At 35.3% G+C, this 21345-nt stretch overlaps 1 protein-coding gene across 50 annotated transcripts in view; it reads left to right on the top strand.

The window, feature by feature from the left end:
• The window catches only part of GTDC1 (glycosyltransferase like domain containing 1), a 376627-nt gene that overhangs the window by 169803 nt on the left and 185479 nt on the right, over positions 1-21345 (top strand). For all 50 annotated transcript variants that reach the window (XM_077956033.1, XM_077956021.1, XM_077956001.1 and 47 more), the window contains 2 exon segments: positions 15998-16165; positions 19671-19844. In XM_077956033.1, coding sequence (XP_077812159.1) covers positions 15998-16165; positions 19671-19844 — 342 coding nt within the window.

The raw sequence follows: 21345 nt of genomic DNA, 5'->3' as shown, positions 1-21345 counted from the left end.
TACCTGTTCTTTCGTTCCATACTCAGATGTCCCAAATTATTATCACTCTTATGACTGACTAATGTAGAGGATTTCCAGCATTTTCTTGCGTTGCATGGAGTTGTCTCAGGGATTTCTATATATTAATATACACAAAGGGCATATTGTCAATGGAAGTGAAAAGAGGTTAAGTTAGGTGAATATCCAGACCATCTATTCCTGCTTTACTCAAGGACATTTTTGTGTATTTTACATACCAGTAATGTGTAAGAATTCATTTTGAGAAATGTAGCTGCCTTAAAAAAGTCCGAGAGCTGTTTCATCTGTCCGTCACAGATAGACACAATTTGGTGCGGTCTCCCCTCTAGCTGTTGATGTGACAGCTATTCATTGAATACCTGTTGACTGCCAGGCCCTGTAATGCTTTGCTAGGCATCTTGGTCATCTACCGAGGTATTGAATAATCACTGCTTTACTGAAGTCTTAGGTTTTCCTTCTGGTTCTACGCACAATTTACTTTTCTTTCCACATTTTCTTGATAATCTTATAACTTCAAAGTGATTTCTATACCAAAAGTTTCAAAATCTGTCTCCAGTCTCACTTTGCCGTGTAATACTCATATGAGGTTTGATACGTCATCCTTTCTGAGCCTCAGTTTTCTTGTTTGTACAACTGATGTAGTTACCAACACTAGAAGGATAAGAAGAAAGTGAAAGGTACAAGCTTATGTAAGTATAAAGGATATTATTTTTATTGCTGTAATCAGTAACTTTAGGACCATATTTCAACATTTTTGTAGGAAATGCTTGGTTGTACAGACCCTGAGACCTTAAACTTAATATTTACTAAATAGTGTTCAGTCATTCTTTTTTCTTGCGTGAGACACTGTCCTTGATTTTACATTTTAATTAATGGCATGATCTTTCCAATAGTCATTACATTTTAAAATCTTGAAGGCACTTTTTTAGTCCCTTCTCCTCCTCTAGAGGAGAAATGTTACCACATTTCTTCAGGCTTTCTTTGCAACTTGTCTGTATTGCTGTAATCATCTCATAACTGGTCCCTTTGTCTTTAGTCTTTACTTCTGCCGTTATGAGTTTTTGATTTTGTTTTTGTTATTTTTGCCTTTTGTTTCTCTACTTCTAAAAACATATAGCCTGAAACTTCAGCATCCCCGCACTGTGTACACATTGGCCCACTTGTCAGACCCACATTCAAGGTGCTCTACAATTTAAACTTAATCTGCCTTTGCAGCTTTTCTTATTACAACTTTTTCATGAGCCTACCCTTCAGCCAACGTTTTTGTTTTCAAACTGAATATTGACCACTTTTATTTCTGGATCTTTCTGTAGTCTCTCTATATGGAATGTCTTCTCTGTTGAAAAACTACAGATCCAGTCCAGCCTATTGAAAATGCCACCTCCATGAAAGTATTTGTAATATTCCCCAAACACTTGTGACTATGACTCTTCTCTTCTGAACTATCTCACTGTTTTTTACTTTATCTCAGCTATTCCATGCTTGTATAATACCTTAGTAATTGCATAAAATACACTTAACTGTTTCTTTAGTTGAACTTGATTGTTGTGTATCTGTTTCTTTCCATTTGTGAACCATATTTGAATCAGTCTCAGCCCCATGAAGAGAAAGTGGTTGGTGACAGTAATGTAATTTCATCTTACAGTTTATGTCCTACCATGTTGCAAGTACAAGAAGGAAAAGTGGCTCCCAACCAGCTTTACACTATTGAAAATATGGGGGACCGTTTTAACACTATTTTTTTCCTTGATAACATGCAGGAATATGTGTTGAAAGAATTATTTCAGGCATTTTTATTTATATCCATGTTAAAATATAGTTAAATGAAAATACTTTCCAATCAGAAACTAAAATTTTATAGAACAAGTAAATTTACTTACTCCTAGGAAGATGTCTCACCTGTTCTTGTCTTGATCAATCTTCAAAGGGATTATTTTTTATTATTTGTAGTTTGTGCATCACTATTTTAAGGCATTAAGCTCTGTATCAAATCCGTTTTGTATTACTGCAAATCAACCAATCTTTTGCTACTTTAATATTGTCAGCTATTCACTCTTTATTGTTATTTTAAATGCCAGAAAGTAAAATGCAAAAACCCCACCCTATATTAATGTAATTTTATGGTTAAGATTTTACATTCAAAGAAGTCTAGAAATTCAAAGTTATAGTTCCCAGAAGAATCCTAATTCAGTCACATTGCATAAACTGATATTGAGGCTGAAATGTATTATCATTACAGTAATGCAAAATACCTATATATGCATGAGGACACAGTTATAGTTGCTGAGGGAATCATAATTTTGGATTTTCTGACTTTTTTTGCACATACAATTTCAACCATAATGTTGTTAATGCAGGTTTTTTTCATTGACTCTGAAGTAATATATCTGTTGCAATGTTTATCTTAAAAATAAGTTTCCATTGGCTCCATTTTTTTCCTTCTGTATGTCAATAAACCTATGCTTATAAAGATCTGATGTCCCTACAAAGACAACTACCTAAGGAATATTTCCGTATAAAAATAGTTTTTAGCCTCATGTATGCTGATATTCTCTCTGCCTTTCTCTCTCACACACACATCCACACACAGCCTCACACACTTATGTTACATTCTGGCACATTATAGAAGCAGGTAGCATATCCACTACCTGCTGTTGAAAGTGTTGACGATACTGAATTATTTATTCTATCTTCTACACTATCCAAAATCGTTTTGGGTTCGTTGACACATTTTGGTCTCTTCCATATGGATACTTCATGGTGGCAGAGTTGCCAGATGCTCAGGTTTTGTGACAGTCTTAGTTTTTCAAGGACTGTTGGAATATTCTTGGGAGAATCTCGCCTTGTTACTGATTCCTATGGAGTGGTAAAATACTAACATTTCTTTGAAAGTGTTTTTCAAGACAAGGAGGTATTATAAAAAAGTTACTAGAATGTCCCATCTGAGTGTATTTAACTTTGGGAACCTAGTAAGGGAGGAATTTTTCATGAAATTCATTTACAATGAGTTGGCATCATCTTAACAAGGAGTAATAATAACAGTATGTATAAATGTGGAGATTAAACAAACATGGTGATATTTCAACATTTGAAATATCAGATATTTGACTCTCACAGAACGTCAGCCATTTATCTATATTTCAGCTGCCAGAATGCAAAGATAAAGAGCAGGATGCCATCTAGTTTATTTTTTTACTCCTTATCAACTAGACAGAATCTTGCATGTAATATATAGATACCATATAGCTACCATATATATACCATTCATATATATTGTTATATATGTGTTATACATATATGTTTATATGTTAAGTATTTGCTTAATTGAATAGAATGTGGATATTTGTGATCTCAAGTATTTGCCTTTCCTGTTCAGTATGAATAGAAACTCCATAATCTCTTCCCTTTCCAATCCCTGCCTTTAACACAAAAATAATTGGACATTCTGCTCATCTTTTAATAGCCATCGCAAGTGTTTTCACCTTTTCTAAAGCCTTATCTGGCTTTCCTGGGCCATATCTGAGGTCCCCTTCTCACTTCACTCATGGCGTTCTATGTATTTCTTGGCATTTCTCTACCATTGTTATGTACAAATAGAGAAAAAGGAAGGAAGGGACAGCTGTGAGTCAGAAGGGAAGCCTCCATTCCATGGCCTATGTGTAAATGTCTATTATGACTGACAGAGGCTTTTGATCGCCATTTTGTGATCTATGACGTGATCTTCAGATATGTGACCCTCAGACATGTGACCCTCAAATGTAGGCAATAGAAAATTCAGATATCATTAAGAGTCAGGTGGATGTCTGTATTAGTCTCTACTGCATATTCATACCAAAAGTTTAAGTGCTTTGTCTACGTTGTGTGGAGAGAAGGGATGAAACAGAAAATAAACACTGTAAATACAGTTTTTCAAACTTTTTTTCTTGGTGAGTAGACTTTCCCCCATTTAACTAGAGAGCATTTTCATTGAAACGTCTAACTTGAAGAAGTTGCTTTTACTATTGGAATTATGAGGCCAGGCTCACAAGCAGCAACTGTGACTTTCTTTTTATTACTGATTTCACACTGGTTCTATTTTTGCCTCTTACTGGCTAACCTGGGGCAGATGACCTGATTTTCTGTTCTTCAGTCACCTGGTAAAGAAGTGTGGCCTGGGAAATTTTAAGTTTCTTCTTGCCTATAGTGTTTGATGAGTCCCACATATCATGTTTTATGCTAGGTGAGATCAAGAGAAGTGTGTCTTAGAAAGTTACCATGTGATATAGGTTGTGTTGAATGACTCCAATACTTCATTTCAGATAATCTAATATAATTAGATACGTTTTATATATACATATATATAAAATATACATATAGATGTACATACACACACATATATATAAAAAACTTAGAGGGCAGTTGTGATCAAGGGAAGCTTTTTTTTTTAAAAACAGTGTTTTTGTGAAATTTATGTACAGAATTTTTAATTTTCATTTTACTCTATTAGATCTTTGAAAAAGTAGCTTTCAAGCGTTTCCCCTCTGTGATATATGGGGTAATTAATATTAAAATGAGAATTTTTACACACAGGACTTAGCAAATCAGTGTTTGTGAAAAGTTTTACCTTTAAAATAAATGTATAAAGGACCAAGACTCAGTCCTCAGACTCACCTTTGAATTCTTTTTCTGTTGCAGATGTACAACATTATTAAACATTTCACTCTCTCAAACGTTTCTTGAATGCCTACTGTGCGTAGTACATTTTGTTGATTTTGACATTTATAGTTAATTATTCAGTGGTACCTTGTAATTAAATAGCAAAACATTGGGGATACTAAGTTATTTGTGGGGAGGTATTTCTCCAAATGGTATATTAAGCACCATATTTAAGGAGGATTTCAAAGAACCGTCTTGGACTTGCCAAAACAAACATTGGAGGAATAATCAAAACCCAGACGTAATTTCTATGAGAAGCATAACAAATCAAATGATAAAACAACTCAGTAGAGTAAAGCAAACTGGGAAGCAAACTGAAGCAAATACTCGTAAGCGCTGAAAAATTTAGATGTTATTGCTGATTACTGAAAGACTGAATATTTAGGATATATTTTATTTTGATAGTTTTATCAGTAGATAGGACTCAGTAAAAATAGCAAGTCCCTGTATTTTTCCTGGTTAGCTTGTTATTTGGGCACAAAATACTTTTTTTTTTTTTTTTTTTCATGGTTGTCAGGAACAGCTTAGTTGTCAAGAAGCAGATAATATTATTGTTATTGTTATAATTACTTTGATTATTACAGTTTCATAATACTCAAGCCTAAATCATGATACTGTTCAAAAGCCAATCTGTACTTGCCTGTGGTTTGTTTCTCAGGCTTGTGCCTCAAGTGAGTTTTCTGTATCTACTTGTGGGATAGTGCTCTGGCTTGACTGGTCAGTATGTCCTTAAATGTAAATAATTTTAGACTACACTGATAGGGTTGGATTGCAGTGATGATAGGACTTACATCCATTACCTTGGGTCTCCAGTCTTCAAACTTTATAGTCTTTAGAAAGGAACTCCAGAGACTCATGAGTGGCATGAAATAAAGGGCAAAGAACATTCCAAAATAAAATGATATGCTGCTTTTAAGGAATAGTCTTGTACGATAGATTAATCATGAGATGAATTATAAATATTTCATATACTAATTATATTAGTTTATGGTGATAAAACACCATATGAAGTGTTCCCAGCACACTCAGCAAGTTAGATGCTCTTTGCATGTTAATTGACTTACTTCTTCAAGGCTAATGATCATGAATCCCTGAAGATGACAAAAATTATTACCATGATATTGTACATTCCTGATCTTTGTACCAGGTTGACATCTACCTTTCCTCTTGAGTTCCTTTTCTTTGGATCCTGTCTTGAATACTTTACGATGGTAAAGCAGAGACCAGTGCCTGAAATATTATTAGGGACCCCAGGAAAAACTAATGAGCTCAATAAAAAATGACATCAAATAACACATCTTAGAATTGTGTTGGGTGCTCACATCCATGGGGCATGGGGAATGTAAGCACCCATGGGCATGGATGCTTTCCAGCTTGTTTTAATGGTAGGAGTGAATATCATAATGAATACTTCCGTATAAATGGAAAGTTAACCAGTTTTATTTTCTCACAGTGATTGAGGGAATGAATGATCCATTCACTTCATTTACTCATTCACTTATTTGAAAATATTTAAGCATGTGGTTAGGATGGGGAACAAGAAAGATGTAGGACCTGTCCTGATGGAACTTTAAAATCCAGAGTGATAGCTGCCAAGTTAGGGAAACTATAGTACACTAAAGAAAAGAAGAGCAGATCTAATTTATCTTATCAAGGAATATATACTTTAGTGGGAAGAAACAGGATAATGTATTAAATATTGGAGAACCACATAGAAGAGTTATATAAAATTATATAACAGACCACATTTTTAACAAACATATTTGGTGACCAGGCAGGTTCTTTATTTAAATCAACTCTCCAATGTATTTCCTGTCATTAGCCTATTATCTGTAATCTTTAGTTACCTACTGGGCACTCTACTTATATTCAGTGTTTGTAAAACACGTCTCTTTATTTCCCCTCTACTCCAAACCATGATTTTTTTTTCTCTCTTGTGTTAAGGAGTATTACACCATCACTATCTGATTATGTAAGCTAGAAACCTTTAGCTTCTTCCTTTTAATAACCAAGCCAGACATTTCTTTCATCACACTTAATGTTAGCCACTCTCTCTATTCCAGTGCCCTGACCTCCTCCTTGTTATTCCAGGAGGCTCGCTCCTGCGTGTTATTTAGGATGCTTCCTAGAGTGCCTCTCCCTAGGAAAGCCTTCACTGATGGTCATTACCTCTCCACAATTTATATAGAGCAATCTGGCCACTCAGTAAATATGTGATGGATAAAGGGATAAAATAGAACTATTCACTTTAGTATAGTTGTCCTTTATACCGTTTATATTCTTTTATATTTCCAGCACAGATTCTAATAAATACAATTAACACAAAAACACTGAGTCACACTCTAATCTTAAGATGATTCAAAATCAGTGTGGAAGAAGTGAAAAAGTAGAGGCTTTAGGCTGAGATCAACTTGAATTTGAAACTCATCTTTACCTGTTAGTAACTGCTGTTGTCTCAGCATTTAACCAAACCTCTTGTGCTTTAATTTCTTAACCAGTAAAATGAGGATAATAAGACATATCTCTTAGGGTGGTGGTAGTGATGTGTGTAGAGAACCTTGCATGATACATGGTTCTCTATCTTCCTTTAAAATATTACCATCAACATTACAATATTATAGTGATTTAAGGATTCCATTATCAAAAAGTGATCATGGAAAGACATGGATTTAAATCAACTGTTTTTCGTTTGTTTGTTTTGAGACGGAGTCTCACTCTGTCACCCAGGCTGGAGTACAGTGGCGCGATCTTAGCTCACTGCAAGCTCCACCTCCCAGGTTCATGCCATTCTCCTGCCTCAGCCTCCCGAGTAGCTGGGACTACAGGCGCCCACCACCACGCTCGGCTAATTTTTCGTATTTTTAGTAGAGACAGGGTTTCACCGTGTTAGCCAGGATGGTCTCAATCTCCTGACCTCATGACCCACCCGCCTTGGCCTCCCAAAGTGCTGGGATTACAGGCATGAGCCAGCAATCCTGGCCTAAAGGAACTGGTTTTATATCTTCTGTATTTGGTTATATTTAGAGTAATCATCCTTATTTTGAGAGTAATAGTGATTGATAGTGGTACTTTATTTGTTTCTTTATCTTCTCATTTTACAACCATCTTTTTCTTATCCAATAAGCATTAAAAACTGAGTTAATTAAGAATAAGAAAAAAAAATAAATGATTGTTAGTATAATAATGAACATGCAATGAGTCACCAAATTGCTGACAGATAAAAGTACAAACTTCTTATCCTGCATCTGGATACTTCTGGGTCTGCGGAAGACCACTGTTACAGTTTTATTTGATTATTCATTTTTTTCCAAACACTAACTGTTAGCCCTCTCTAATTCAAATAGCACTGATCCCTTTAGTCCCAAGAACTCAGGACCCAGGCCTCTTCTGCCACCCCTGATAATTCTGAGACTTCATGGTTTTTCACTGCTCTTAGTTCTCTTTTCTTCCTCTGAATGGCCATAGCACTTAGTGCCTCTACCTTCATTCATAATCAATCTCACATTGCTTTGTGACATTTCTTGTGCAGGAGAGAGCAGTTACTTATCTTTTTTATTGTTATTTAATATTTCCTGTATTTATGGCTTATTTCACCAATTATATTGTCCGTTCTTTTAGAATGGGATGATATCTTGTACTTGTTAAATTGCCAAGTCAAAAGATTTTACAGTGTTCTGATTTGTTGACTTATTGATAGAATGTCTAAAAACAGATATATCTACAAATGTTGCGGTTCATATTACCTTGGACCTTGTAAGAATACTCTTAATAATGGACTCCAGTCCCAAAAGAAATAAACAGGTACATGAAAAAATGTTTAAATATATGCAATAAAAATTTCAATGTATCTATAGATTTTTTTAAAATAGTAGGCTCACCCTCTCTTCTTGTCTCTTCCTTTCTTGTTAGAAACGTAATTACAAAGTGTCTTTTATGGATTAGGCACTGTGCCAGATACCAAGAGTTAAAAGACTCAGCGTTTGCAGAAATAATTTAAGAGACACCTGAATTTAAGTGACACCTTTAGCTAAAGGATCTCAATAGGCATTATGGAATTTGTTTCCTTAAACATCCATAAGACAGTTCAGAGTGCTGATGATTGATTGCAGCAAGGATAGATGTTAAGAAAACAGCCTTATGTTGGAGATACTGCTCAGTGGCAGGTTGTGCCTACAGTCTTTGATTCCCTACCTTCTTGACAAGTGTTCTGTATACAGTGCTTTTTTGCATACGGTGCTCTCCTGGTCATCGTGATAAGCACAGGAAAGGAAAATTACATGGTGGAAAAAAGTAAAACTTCCTGATTGATGCCACACGATGAGACAGCTTTTGGAAAACTGGATATTCTATTTATAAACAGCCTGTAAATTGCCACCACAAGAACCTGGGAGATTAAATAACTGTGTTTCCTTTTCCTTTAGATAAGACTTCCATCTTGTATTTTTAATTGTTTCAGCAAAGGGAAACATTTTGTTAGGCAGTGTTTTTGAAAGTTTTTGAATATCCATGGCATTTCAACACGCAGTAGAAATGGTCCAATTAAGATTAAGTAGCTGACAACTAAAGCAAATTATGTTAAAATGAATTTTGTATATTGATAGTTAATGAATATTAGAACTCAGTTATCTCTCTACACAAGTTTTATGAATTAAAAAATATGTTGAAACCAAAGACTTTTGAAATGCTTGGGAGTAATTTTCATTTATGTGTGTATGTATCATTGAGCTTCTGTTGTAATTAAAACTCTGTCAAGGTGCTTTGAAAGTGATAAAGGGAAGAAAGCAATAGCTGTCCTCTCTTTCACTTCTCGTATCCAGTTTTATCAGCAAACCCTGACAGTTATCAGTACACCCAGTCAGGCCACTTGGTAACACTCTCACAATATTAGCATCTTAGCCCAAGACAATGTCATTTTTTTTCTCTTCTTGCTGTCTTCTTCCACTCATGACTCCTTGCAGTCTGCTTTCCATATGGTAGTCAGTAAAGTTTTCTGGTATTAAAAACTAATTTAAAAATGCGTGAATTATATAAACAAAAGTAATATAAGAGATTAATACAAAGAAGATTTCAAAACTTTATGGACATGAGTATAAAAATTATGCCCTAGGCCGGGCGCAGTGGCTCACGCCTGTAATCCCAGCACTTTGGGAGGCCAAGGTGGGTGAATCACGAGGTCAGGAGATCGAGACCATCCTGGTTAACACGGTGAAACCCCGACTCTACTAAAAATACAAAAAATTAGCCAGGAGTGGTGGCGGGTGCCTGTTGTCCCAGTACTCAGGAGGCTGAGGCAGGAGAATGGCGTGAACCCGGGAGGCGGAGCTGCAGTGAGTGGAGATCACGCCACTGCGCTCCAGTCTGGGCGACAGAGCAAGACTCCGTCTCAAAAAAAAAAAATCATGCCCTAGTTGGAGATATTATGACATACCATATCATGAAATGTAATAAAAAATCATATCTTTTAGAAATAATTTTTAACATGGTAAAGCAACATGATGTTGAAAGCAAGAAACGAAGCTACAATAATGTATTTCTGTTACAACATGGAAAGAATAAAAGAAAATATACCTAATGTACATATAAGATTTTGTCACTTCCCTACTTAAAATCCTTCCATCTCTTCCTATCTTACCACAAAACCAAAATTATTTTCATGTCTTACTTTTGAATCTTCACTCTTATTTTTGGTCACTCTCCCATTGGCTCCAACCTCCTTGGTCTTCATTCAGTTCCTCAACCTGTCATTTTTCTTCTTGCCTCAACTACTTTGTTTTCCATTTTATGTCTGTAATTTAGCATAGTGCCTTGCAAATAATACGTGCTAAGCACATGCTTAGAGCACCAAAATGCAAATAGTAGCTATCTCTCTTTGGAATAGTTATGGGTGATATTCACTTTATTTATTTATTTATTTTGCTTAAAACATTTTCTATAGTGAACGTGTACTTTCTAGTTCTCAGAAGGAAAAGAAAAAGTATTGCCATTCCAGAATTGGAGAGCTGAGTAGGTGAAATTCTTCTAGGCAGGAGCAACATAGAAATTAGGTTATCATAAGCAGGTCAAGGGTCTGTTCAGGAAAATCAGTTAAGCAGGTAATTATATTCAGGTAACATGAGTGTCAGGTTAGGGAAAGCTGGTTCATCCAGAACTGTGCTTTCCAATGCAGTAGCCACTAACCACATATGGCTAGTGGATTTAAATTTAAATTTAATCAAATTAAATTTAAAAGTTAGTTCCTCAGGAGTACTAGCTACATTTCAAGTGCTCGATAGCCATATGTAGCTAGTCGTATGTGGACAGTACAGATATAGAACATTTTCATCATCATAGAAAATACTGCATCACAGAAAATACAGGATCTAGGATCCTAGAGAGTAGGTATCAAGGAACAGGAACCCACGAGAAACAATGAAAGAACCGAGGCTTAGGTAATAAGTCTTAGCAACATGAATCTAGACCAAGAGTTTAGGTATTGAGCAAAGTGACAAAGCTGGGAGAATTTACTCTTTTGTCAAAGGCCTCCTGAAGCCATGCAAGAAACTGTGTATGAGTGGTAACACAGCCCAAACTGGCATCTGTGTTAAATTGTATACTCTATCTCATTATGTCATAAATAGCTTCAGGAGAGGAGGGGTGCCTATTGAAAAGATTTCATGGGGCAAGAGTGAGATGACCTAGCCCATGAAGAATCATTACTAAAATGTATGGACAGTGGCTGGAATATTGAATGCTTGCCCTCTGTTAACTCATTTCACTTCCCTTCTGTACCATTCAAGATATAAGAGTGTGTATCTTGATGGTAATGGTCACACTACTACTGTCCTTAGGTATATTTCAGCTTTTCTTTTTACATATTAAGTAAATAGGGTAAAAGGCAAACAACTGATTTATTCAAACTGAGCAGAAAAGAATAAAATATTTAATTTCGAATTTCATTGTGTTTCGCTGTTTTGGATTCCTTAAAGGTATATGACTTAAAATGTAGATACAATGTATATTGGAAGCAATCGAAACATGTATACAGGTCCTATTCCCAAATACATGGAATGGTGTTAATGTGCTTGCAGCATAGAGCCATTTTGGTTAGACGATTATAGTAGCAGCTTACTTGTACTTTTGGTGAAATGGTAAGCTAATGATGTAGCCGTTAATTTGAATTTAGCAGACATTTAAAATATAGGTTTCTCTTACAGAGACAAAAGTTGCAATTTAAAGCTCTTTGGTGGTCTAAAAACAGCTTAATTCTGTAGTAGCATGGTAATAAGTACTAATCCAGCTTATACAGTGATTGTAGTATGTCATGTTTGTGAAAGATTGCTCAACTGCTTTCTCTGGGTTTTATGTTAATTTAAAAATAGTACACATAAAACCTTATAACATCTTCATGCTGAGATAAACTGTTCAATTTAACTTGTGCTCAAGCAGCAGCTGTCAGGAATTACCTTGTTCCTCGTGGTTTTTGCTATCACCTTGTGTCCTTTCCTGCTAGAGACACACTGTGGGATGATAAAGTGCACCTTGTTAGGATTTATTGCTTAAATAATATCTGAGGCAAGATGAGCATTGGTAGCCCGGGGATTAGCTGCTGATCAAGTGATGTCATTCACTGTATTATAATCAACTTTTAAAAATTGATAGTAGTAAATTTTGATTTATTAAATTTTGTATTGCCTATGGATTGCCTGCATTCCCTTTGTGGCCATATTCATTACTTCTTTTTGAGTGTTGTTGAGCTAAATATTTGAGAAATTGCTTATTGACCACTTTACCAATTTACAAGCAAGAAAAGCAAAGAGAAATGATGGAGATAATTTCCACTATTTAAAACTAGTGAGGGGTATTTCAAGATTAGTTATACAAATAGAGTGAATTTTCTTTTAATGATTAAACAAACTGAAAGAAGTGTTGGCATGGGCAGTCTCAACTGGTGAATATTATGAAAATTATTGTTGTTGGCCGGGCGCGATGACTCACGCTTGTGATCCCGGCACTTTTGGAGGCCGAGGCGGGCGGATCACGAGGTCAGGAGATCGAGATCATCCTGGCTAACATTGTGAAACCCTGTCTCTACTAAAAATACAAAAAATTAGCTGGGCGTGGTGGCGGGTGCCTTAGTCCCAGCTACTCGGGAGGCTGAGGCAGGAGAATGGCGTGAACCCGGGAGGTGGAGCTTGCAGGGAGCCGAGATGGTGCCACTGCACTCCAGCCTGGGCAACTGAGCGAGACTCCATCTCAAAAAAAAAAAAAATTATTGTTATTTCTCATATGAATATATTGCCTTCTTTTATTTGGAAGGTTTTCTAAAGGCTGGTTGGATTCTTTGGTTGTGGATAAGCTGGTGGGTAGGGGGACATGTGGTAGAAATAGAGTGAAGGGCTCCTCTCGGTTAAACATTAGCTATAGATAATTCACCCTGAGGGTAATCCTCATGTAGAAATTAGCAGTTGGAATATGGCTAGAAATACAGATATGATGGGTTTATTGTTTATGGAATATAGAACTTTTTTCTTCTACTTACTGCCATTTAATGCCTATTACTTCAAATGTGTAGTTTTATAAATGTATAACTTACCCAAAATTTGCAGTAGGACAATGTCTTGCTCCATGAAATCTTTTTATTAGATTCTCCCCTTCCCCTGAAGCTATGAATTACTACACACCTGTTCACATAGATTAATCAATTGTTAATGTGTTTGCACATTTTTAATTTTTCTATCTCTGTAAATATGTACATATTAATATTTATTATTAGCAGTAGCATTTTGGCTGAACTATTTAATAATTAACTGCAGACAACATGGCATTTCACATCTAAGTAATTTGACATGAATCTCCTAAGAATAAGATTATTCTCCTACATAACTATAATAAAATTATTGTATTTAATAAATTAAAGATTGACAAAAACTTGCAGTCTTATATTCAGCCCACATTCAGATTTTTCCTATTGTCCTAATAATGTCCTTACTAGGTGTGCCTTCCCCTTCCAGTATCCAGTGAAGGATCACTTACTGGATTTTGTTTTGGGTGTCTTTATTTCCTTTAATCTAGATTTTTTTCTTTCATGATATACGGCATTTTTAGAGATCCAGTGAATTATTTTGCAGAATATTTGTCTGGTTATTCCTTACCAAATTCAGATTAGGCATTTTTGGCAGGAATACTACACTGATGATTTGTATCTTTCTCAATGTATCACATTTAGAAATACAGGATATCACTTTGTCCCATTATTGGTCATAGAAAGTTTGATCACTTGGTTAAATTGATTTCTACCAGATTTCCCCATCATAAAAGGTATATTTTTGTAATTAGTAACTCATATGAAGGCTTCTTTTAATGCATTTTTCTGCCTTGTGTGTGAAAAAAAAATTGTGCTTGCCCAGGTGATAATGATTAAGAATGGGCTTCATTGCTTCCAGTAATATGTATGGTCAGGGATGGGGATAGTAAGAAAGAATAGAAGGAGAGGAGGAAGGATTACTCCGTAACTAGACCTACAAGTTGCCATGTATTCCCTTTTAAGGAAAGTATTGTTTGAAATTTATATTTTGTTGCTTTGTCTGCTGAAGATGAGATTTTTAGGTAAGCAAATATCTTCATGTTTCAGAATTTTCAATGTAAGTTTTAGAGAGGCTTATATGTGATAGTGGTAGGGGGAATATGTTTGGACAAAATAGGGCATTGTTTGGCTATAATTTTTTTTTTTATTTGGGTATAGCCAGACAAGTTTAAAAAAATAAATGCATCTCCTTGGTAAGATTTTTTTTCCCTTAAAGAGATAAATTATAACATTAATATAGCTATGTAGGTTTGAAGAGGGATTGCTGGCTTTTGGTCTTACGTGCCTCTTTTAGCCCATGAAGAAGACACTTGAATTCCTACTTGTGATATATGTACTTATTATGTAATCATTCTTCTTATGTGAAAGGCTAGTGCAGCAGATCGTATAAACACCTGAAGTTAGCCATTTGGCCTGTCAGCAAGGGAGGATTTATAGTAGTTGTAATCATGGTAATAACAAGGATGATATTTTGTATTTATTAAGTACAGAAAAAAGCACTTGCAATGTAAGTGGTCCGCAACCAATTCATATCTGTGGTGTAATGAAAAGCAGTTTGAGCTCTTAGAAGACCAGCAGTCTCTCTGCTTTGCCACTTTCTACCAGTGTGATCCTAGAAAAAACTCTTAACCTTCTTGAACCTGATTTTTTAGAATGGGAATTAAAGCTATAAAGGTCAAATTATGTTACATTATGTTATAAAGGTGGCATTCTATCAAAATTGTGCCATCTAAATGTCCTCAGCTGCTCAAGACCTGTACTTTGTCCCTCTTTTGTGTCCATATGCAATAGGTACCTCATTAGGGAAACATTTCCAGGTTGTCCCAGACAATTAGAATTGCTTTCTGTTTGTTTCTCTAATGTTTTGTGTATGTCTGTATTACAGGCAGCATTTATCCTGCTGAGCTGTCTTGTTCATCTTTTCTGTTCTTCCTGGTTAGACCCTGGCACATAGTAGGCATTTAGTAAATATATGTGGAATGACAGAGTAAATTGACACTTTTTTTCATTTATAAACATGGATAGGCAAGCTTTCAGTTTCCCTTTTTCCCTAAAGATAAGGAATCAGCCTTTCATCAAATTTTTATATTTGTGCTTTATTAAGGGATTTTACAGATCATGCATCTGGTACCATTAGCAGTCCAGTAATGGAGAAGAAAAGATGTTTTTAAAAATACAAGTATTGTAAGATACTTTACAAGTGAGGGGAGGGTAAGAAAACATGCCAAGAGAAAAAGACCATACTAGATAAGCCTATTGCATAAATCAAAAGGGTTTATGTCATAACATGAACATGTGCCATTCCTGCTCATACATTGAATTTCAGTAGTTGGTTGCATAAAGAAGGAAAGTGTAATGAAACTGGCAAGCAAAGTATTCCCCAGTCAGCGTTATCTTTGTTCCATTTGTCCTTCAGATAGAGCTTTTCTTGCCTTTTTCAATAAAATCCATCCGGCTTTTTTTTTTTTTTTTTTTTAAACATTTCTCAGTAACTGCACTGAGAAGACCAGTGAGATTCGGGGACTTTATAGTTCTAAGCAGCTGCTTTTTAAGAGATCAAAACTTAGAATGCTGCTACATGGTATTAAGGCTCAACTATTGATGTGTCCCTATAGGGGATGTGTTTTTCTTGGGGTGGGAAGAGGAAAGAGGAGAGAAGAGCAAAGCATGACCCCTTCAAACATACTTGGGACAGTAAACCCCAATTTTCTTGTTTCCTAGGACCCTCTTTGCAAGTTCAGTGCTTAACCTGACCGAACTGGCTGCCCTTCGGCCTGACCTTGGGAAACTGAAAACGATTCTGTATTTTCACGAGAACCAGTTGATATATCCTGTCAAGAAATGTCAGGAGAGGGATTTCCAGTATGGATACAACCAAATTCTTTCATGGTAGGTATACATTGTATCATTGTATTTGGCCCTTTGCTACCTTTTTCTTTGTAGGTGGTTACATTTTAAATCTGGAGACCTACTACCATACACCTTTTTAAAAAACACCATAAGGTAGGTACAGATATTTAAACAATTCTTCCTTCTGCAGTATATGTAAGTTCACTAATCATTTTATAAAAATACATATATGTAACAATCTAATTATATGTTGAGCTAATTATCTATTTTTCACAACATTCAAAATAGAATTAAAAGGTTGGCAGGGACCTTCACCCCTTGATTTCATAATCTATTGCTTAAGGCATTTAGAAAGTGCAGTTAGTCAACTCTTACTTACTAATCATGATCACTGTATTCAGCTAAAATCAAAATAGAGTATTACAGAAAAATAAAAATTAAAGCATAATGGAGCAACTTGGGGTTTTGCCTCCCCCGCCTTTTTATTTTATTGTAAGACAGAGACGAGTATGGAAAATGAATCTTTAGGTAGTGCTTTCTTTTTTCCCTCATTGAGTCTTCTGAAATGACACAGCCTTAAAATACCATGACATTTTAAAGGTGATGGTCCTTCTCTATTGTTACTTAGACAAAGTGTATCTCCTGAAGCTTAGTTAATGAAAGAAGTTAATAACAATTCTGAAATGGCTTTGCTATTGGATCCTATTCACATAACTGCAACAGTCAAACGGAATCTGTTTGTCAGTGATTTTGTACATTTTATTCATCTTTATTAACAGCTATTAGCAGCTGGGTTTGATGATGTGTTTATACAGACCCCCGACTCTTGCAAGAATGTTTCATAGTTTAGTTGACATAGAAAAACGCTATATAGTAATAATTCTGTGTTGTGTGCATTTTGTGAATGTTTTCCTACAGTCATTTTTACAAGCTGCTTCAATTGTGAAGTAGCAGTGCTATCAAAATAGAGTGGAACTGCTTCACGTCAAATGTCTCATAAAAAAAAAGCAGCCGTTTTAAAATTTCATAATAAAATTAAAATACTTTATATTGAAGCAGAGAAGGAAAATATGTTTTAAAAATGAAAATAAAATCATTTTGTGCTTTATCAATATGGGAAACATTTGTAATATTCTTTTGATTTCTTGAATTAGCATCATTCTTTTCCTCAGATAGTATGTTTATTACCCCTGAGAAATCACTGGGAAAAAAACTAAGTCTATTTTTCCCTTTATGGGTGGCTTTAAAGTTAATGGAAGTTACATCCACTCATATCAGGGAGGAAATGTACCAAAAAGGATATTTCTGTAAACTATCTTGGATCTTTAATTTAGCATAGACTGGATTTTTAAGAATGTTAAGTTGTTGGGTCACATGCCCTTTGAGGGAAGCTGTCTAAAACAATTCAGCTCTCGATTCCCCCTCATTTTCACAAAACATTGTTTTTGCTCATAGGCAATGAGACTATAAAAGTTTTGTACATGATTTTTCAGCATTGCTTTTCTCAAGAGGGTAAACTTACAGACAAGCTTGGAGAAAGAGAAGTAGACTTCATCATCAGTTGGCTTCTTAATGGGAAAAAAATGGTTCACAGTTGTCCAGAGGAAAAATAAGAGTGTCAAAAGGCAGTCCTGTTCAGATTCTCTTTGAAAAGTATGACTCCTGCTTCCTCACATGTTTCTTTAGTTTTCTTGCTGACTTCTGCTTTTTTGGCACTGTCAGACTTCTTTCTTGACTGTGTGGCAGTTAAGGACTTCAAAGATGACTGACATAAGTACTCACCTTAAACAGTGGTTTCACTAACCCTCTGACTTATGAACACGTGTCACAACTGTATATTATGACCTGTAGGTCGCTATTACAATATGTGACATATGGTGAAAACAGACTAGCTGTAAAACATCCTTCAACTTTTGGTATATTGTTATCTTGGCTTCCTTATTGCTTAGTGTTGTGTCAGCACTTCTGTGACATTCCTTTGTATTATTCATGTTGTAATCACCCGCACCCCCCAAATTTGCACTAGGTAGCAACTGATAAACAATACTTGTATGGAAAATCAGTTTTTTTTCGGGGGGTCATGGGAGTAGCAGGCCAACACTCTTTTTGTTCATTTTTTATTCTGCTATATATTAACGTTGTAATAGTAAATTTGGCTGTCTCAGCAAATATGACTTAAACGAAACTGACAATTGACTATGGCATTCCTATTCTATAAGCTCTACTTATTCTGTGGTGTTCTGCAGTCCTGTGGACATAACATGTCTTCTTTCCAGTGGTATTGATCTATCATTTTTAGGGTAGAATAAAACCAATTGCTTTGTCCCTTTAATCTTGTATACAGATGCTCCTCAACTTAGGATAGGATTACAGCCTGGTAAATCCATTATTGTGAGTTGAGAATATTATAAGTTGAAATGCATTTAATACAACTAGCCTATCAAACATCATAGCTTAGCCTAACTTACCTTCAACATATTCAGAATACTTATATTAGCCTACAATTGGGCAAAATCATCTGGCAGCACAGGCCACTGTAGAGTATTGGTTGTTTACCCTTGTGATCATGTGGCTCACTGAGATTTGTACCTCACTGCTGCTGCCCAGCATCGTGAGAGAATATTGTGCACATACCATTAGCCCAGGACATGATAAACATTCAGTTTTCGAAGTATGGTTTTAATTGAATGTATATTACATTTTCACCATTGTGAAGTTAAAAAAATCTTAAGTTTGAACCATTGGTGTTGCGGACTGGTATTATTACATTTATTTTGTTGAATTCAAAGGTCCATGGTGTTGCGGTGTTTTATAATTTATATGTACCTTTATGTAATCAGTTAGGACCTAGTGATCTGGATTTCTGGATCCATTTCTACCAATTTCTTCTATTTCTCTAGCTAGCCCAATATAATATAATATGATAGTGAAACAAATTATTTTGGGATACCATAATCCTTTCTGTGTAGTCCCAGAAATTTCAAAAACTTAACACAGTTCTTGAAGTAAAGGCTAAAGCAAGAAGTAGACTTTAACCAAATAGTGCCGAAGGTATCATGCCCTAGTATGAAAATAGTTTTGTCTGAATTAGTCTCCTTGAAGTTAGTGAGAAGTATGACAGATGTTCTGTTCTCGGTAGTATGGTGTAAGACGATGCACATCACTGACATAGAAATTCAACATGGGTAGTTGGGCCATGAAGAAAAAGGAATTGCTGTACTTAATGTTGTTGATAATATAGAAAGTTCCTGGCATTGTGGAAAAATATGCTTTGGTTTGGAGTCTCATGCAATCCCATTAAATCATTCCATTTCCCTATTGCCTTTCCAGTCTGACGCCACCAATCAACTCCCTGTGATATAACAGTAGTGAAACTAACTTAGCTCTTAGAGACATTTTGGTAGATACTGATGTGAAATGAAGAGTTCTTTGCAAACCTAAGGTGCAATAAAAACTCTGATTAATCCATAGAGGTCTTAGGTTGATAAAAATTACTCTGAATGAGTCTGGGCTCATCATTTGCATTTGTCTTTTACCTTAACAGCCTGGTGGCTGATGTGGTTGTATTCAACTCAGTTTTTAATATGGAATCATTTCTCACTTCCATTGGAAAATTTATGAAGCTGATTCCTGATCACAGACCCAAGGATCTGGAAAGCATCATCAGACCCAAGTGCCAAGTTATTTACTTTCCCATCAGGTTTCCTGATGTGAGCAGGTCAGTATGTTCGACTCTGTTCTCAATATTGTGTCATAAATTATTACTTAAGTGTATAGAAATTGATGTTCTTCATGCCAGTTTTAACTTTTCAGCCTAAGTATGGTTAATTAGAGAATTTAGTTCTATCTTACCATGCCGTGATTTACAAAGATTTTAAATCATCCTGTGTCTAACCCATCACTAAATAGTTCAGATATTGAGTCCTTCCTTTCTTTCCTTTTATTTATTTGTTTGTCAAAACAGCCTGGTGTTTTGTTTCTTTATTTTTTTTGTTACAGAAGTCATTGTCAAGCATATTTCTCAACCTTTGCATTCAGCTTATGTCCTTTGATTTATATATATAATAACTGGTCTAGATAAGTCAATGTTAAATCTCACTGCTTGGATTAATTCATTTCCCATACTATTTTATTTTTTTCTTTATTTTTAATTATTTATATTATCTTAATAAAGAGTTAAGTCTTCTGTATTGGTTTACAAATGTACCTAATTGCCATTTCTCTTTCTTAGTTACTAAGGATATTTTTTTTAATTACCCTTGTTGCTGGGCCCACCTTGAATTAGCAGTGGATGATGTGGCTCAAAGAGAACATTCTGGAATTCCTTTTCACTTTTGATTAAACCTAGAAAAACTGTTTTTACTACCACTAGGAATATTTCTCCCTTGTGAACAGAAAGTTTACTTCAGCGGGACTCACACTAGCGGGAGACGCTGCTGTTTTTTACTGACTGCTTTCTTAAAAGAGTTCAGGAACAGCTGTTTCATCCTCATCCCTGCAATGAAGGCAGGAAATGATTTAATATCCAAACATGCTATGCAAGAGGTCAGCATTAACTTCTATGTTCTACACTACTGACTTCACCCATATTTTGCTGTAGAAATGGTAGTCCTCATCTACACGCCTATTGCTGATTTATTTGAGTGTCTTATTTGTTAATATTTCACCGAAGAAAAATCTGCCCCATAGAAAATCAAGCTAGTGAGTCATAAAATTTAAGTTAGACCATCTTGCTTAATCTTTATAGAGTACAGAAAACAGAGGCCCAGAGAAGTAGAGATTGGCTTGTATTCACCTTGTCATTGTCACAGACTGGATTAACATCTAGGCTTTATGACTTCTGATTCCAATTTCTACTTACCATTCAAGCATCCTGTCATTACAGGTCATTTGTCAAAAACAGTTTATGATTTATTTGCTGTTTTGAAAACTGTAAAGCTAAGTGGAGCCATGATCACAAGCAATTTTCAGAATATATATGTAATTATGTATATTATCTGTATGTATTTGTGCATACAGTTTTCTTATGTGTGATGAGAGAACTTCAACTTTTGAAAACTGTAATAGTTATACTTTGCCTGTGATTAACTAGAGCAGTTATATATCTGAATTTTAAAAAATATGAACCTTATATTTTGACATGTTTTAAGGTTTTTTAACATCACATATAGGGAAAACGTATATCTATAAGTGTGTTGGTGGTTATAGCTCCTCTTAAT

This window comes from Macaca mulatta, chromosome 12 (assembly GCF_049350105.2).
Source record: "Macaca mulatta isolate MMU2019108-1 chromosome 12, T2T-MMU8v2.0, whole genome shotgun sequence".
NCBI classification, from domain to species: Eukaryota; Metazoa; Chordata; class Mammalia; order Primates; family Cercopithecidae; genus Macaca; species Macaca mulatta.
Note: the sequence above shows the minus strand (reverse complement) of the source record. Positions and strands in the feature narration are given on the sequence as shown.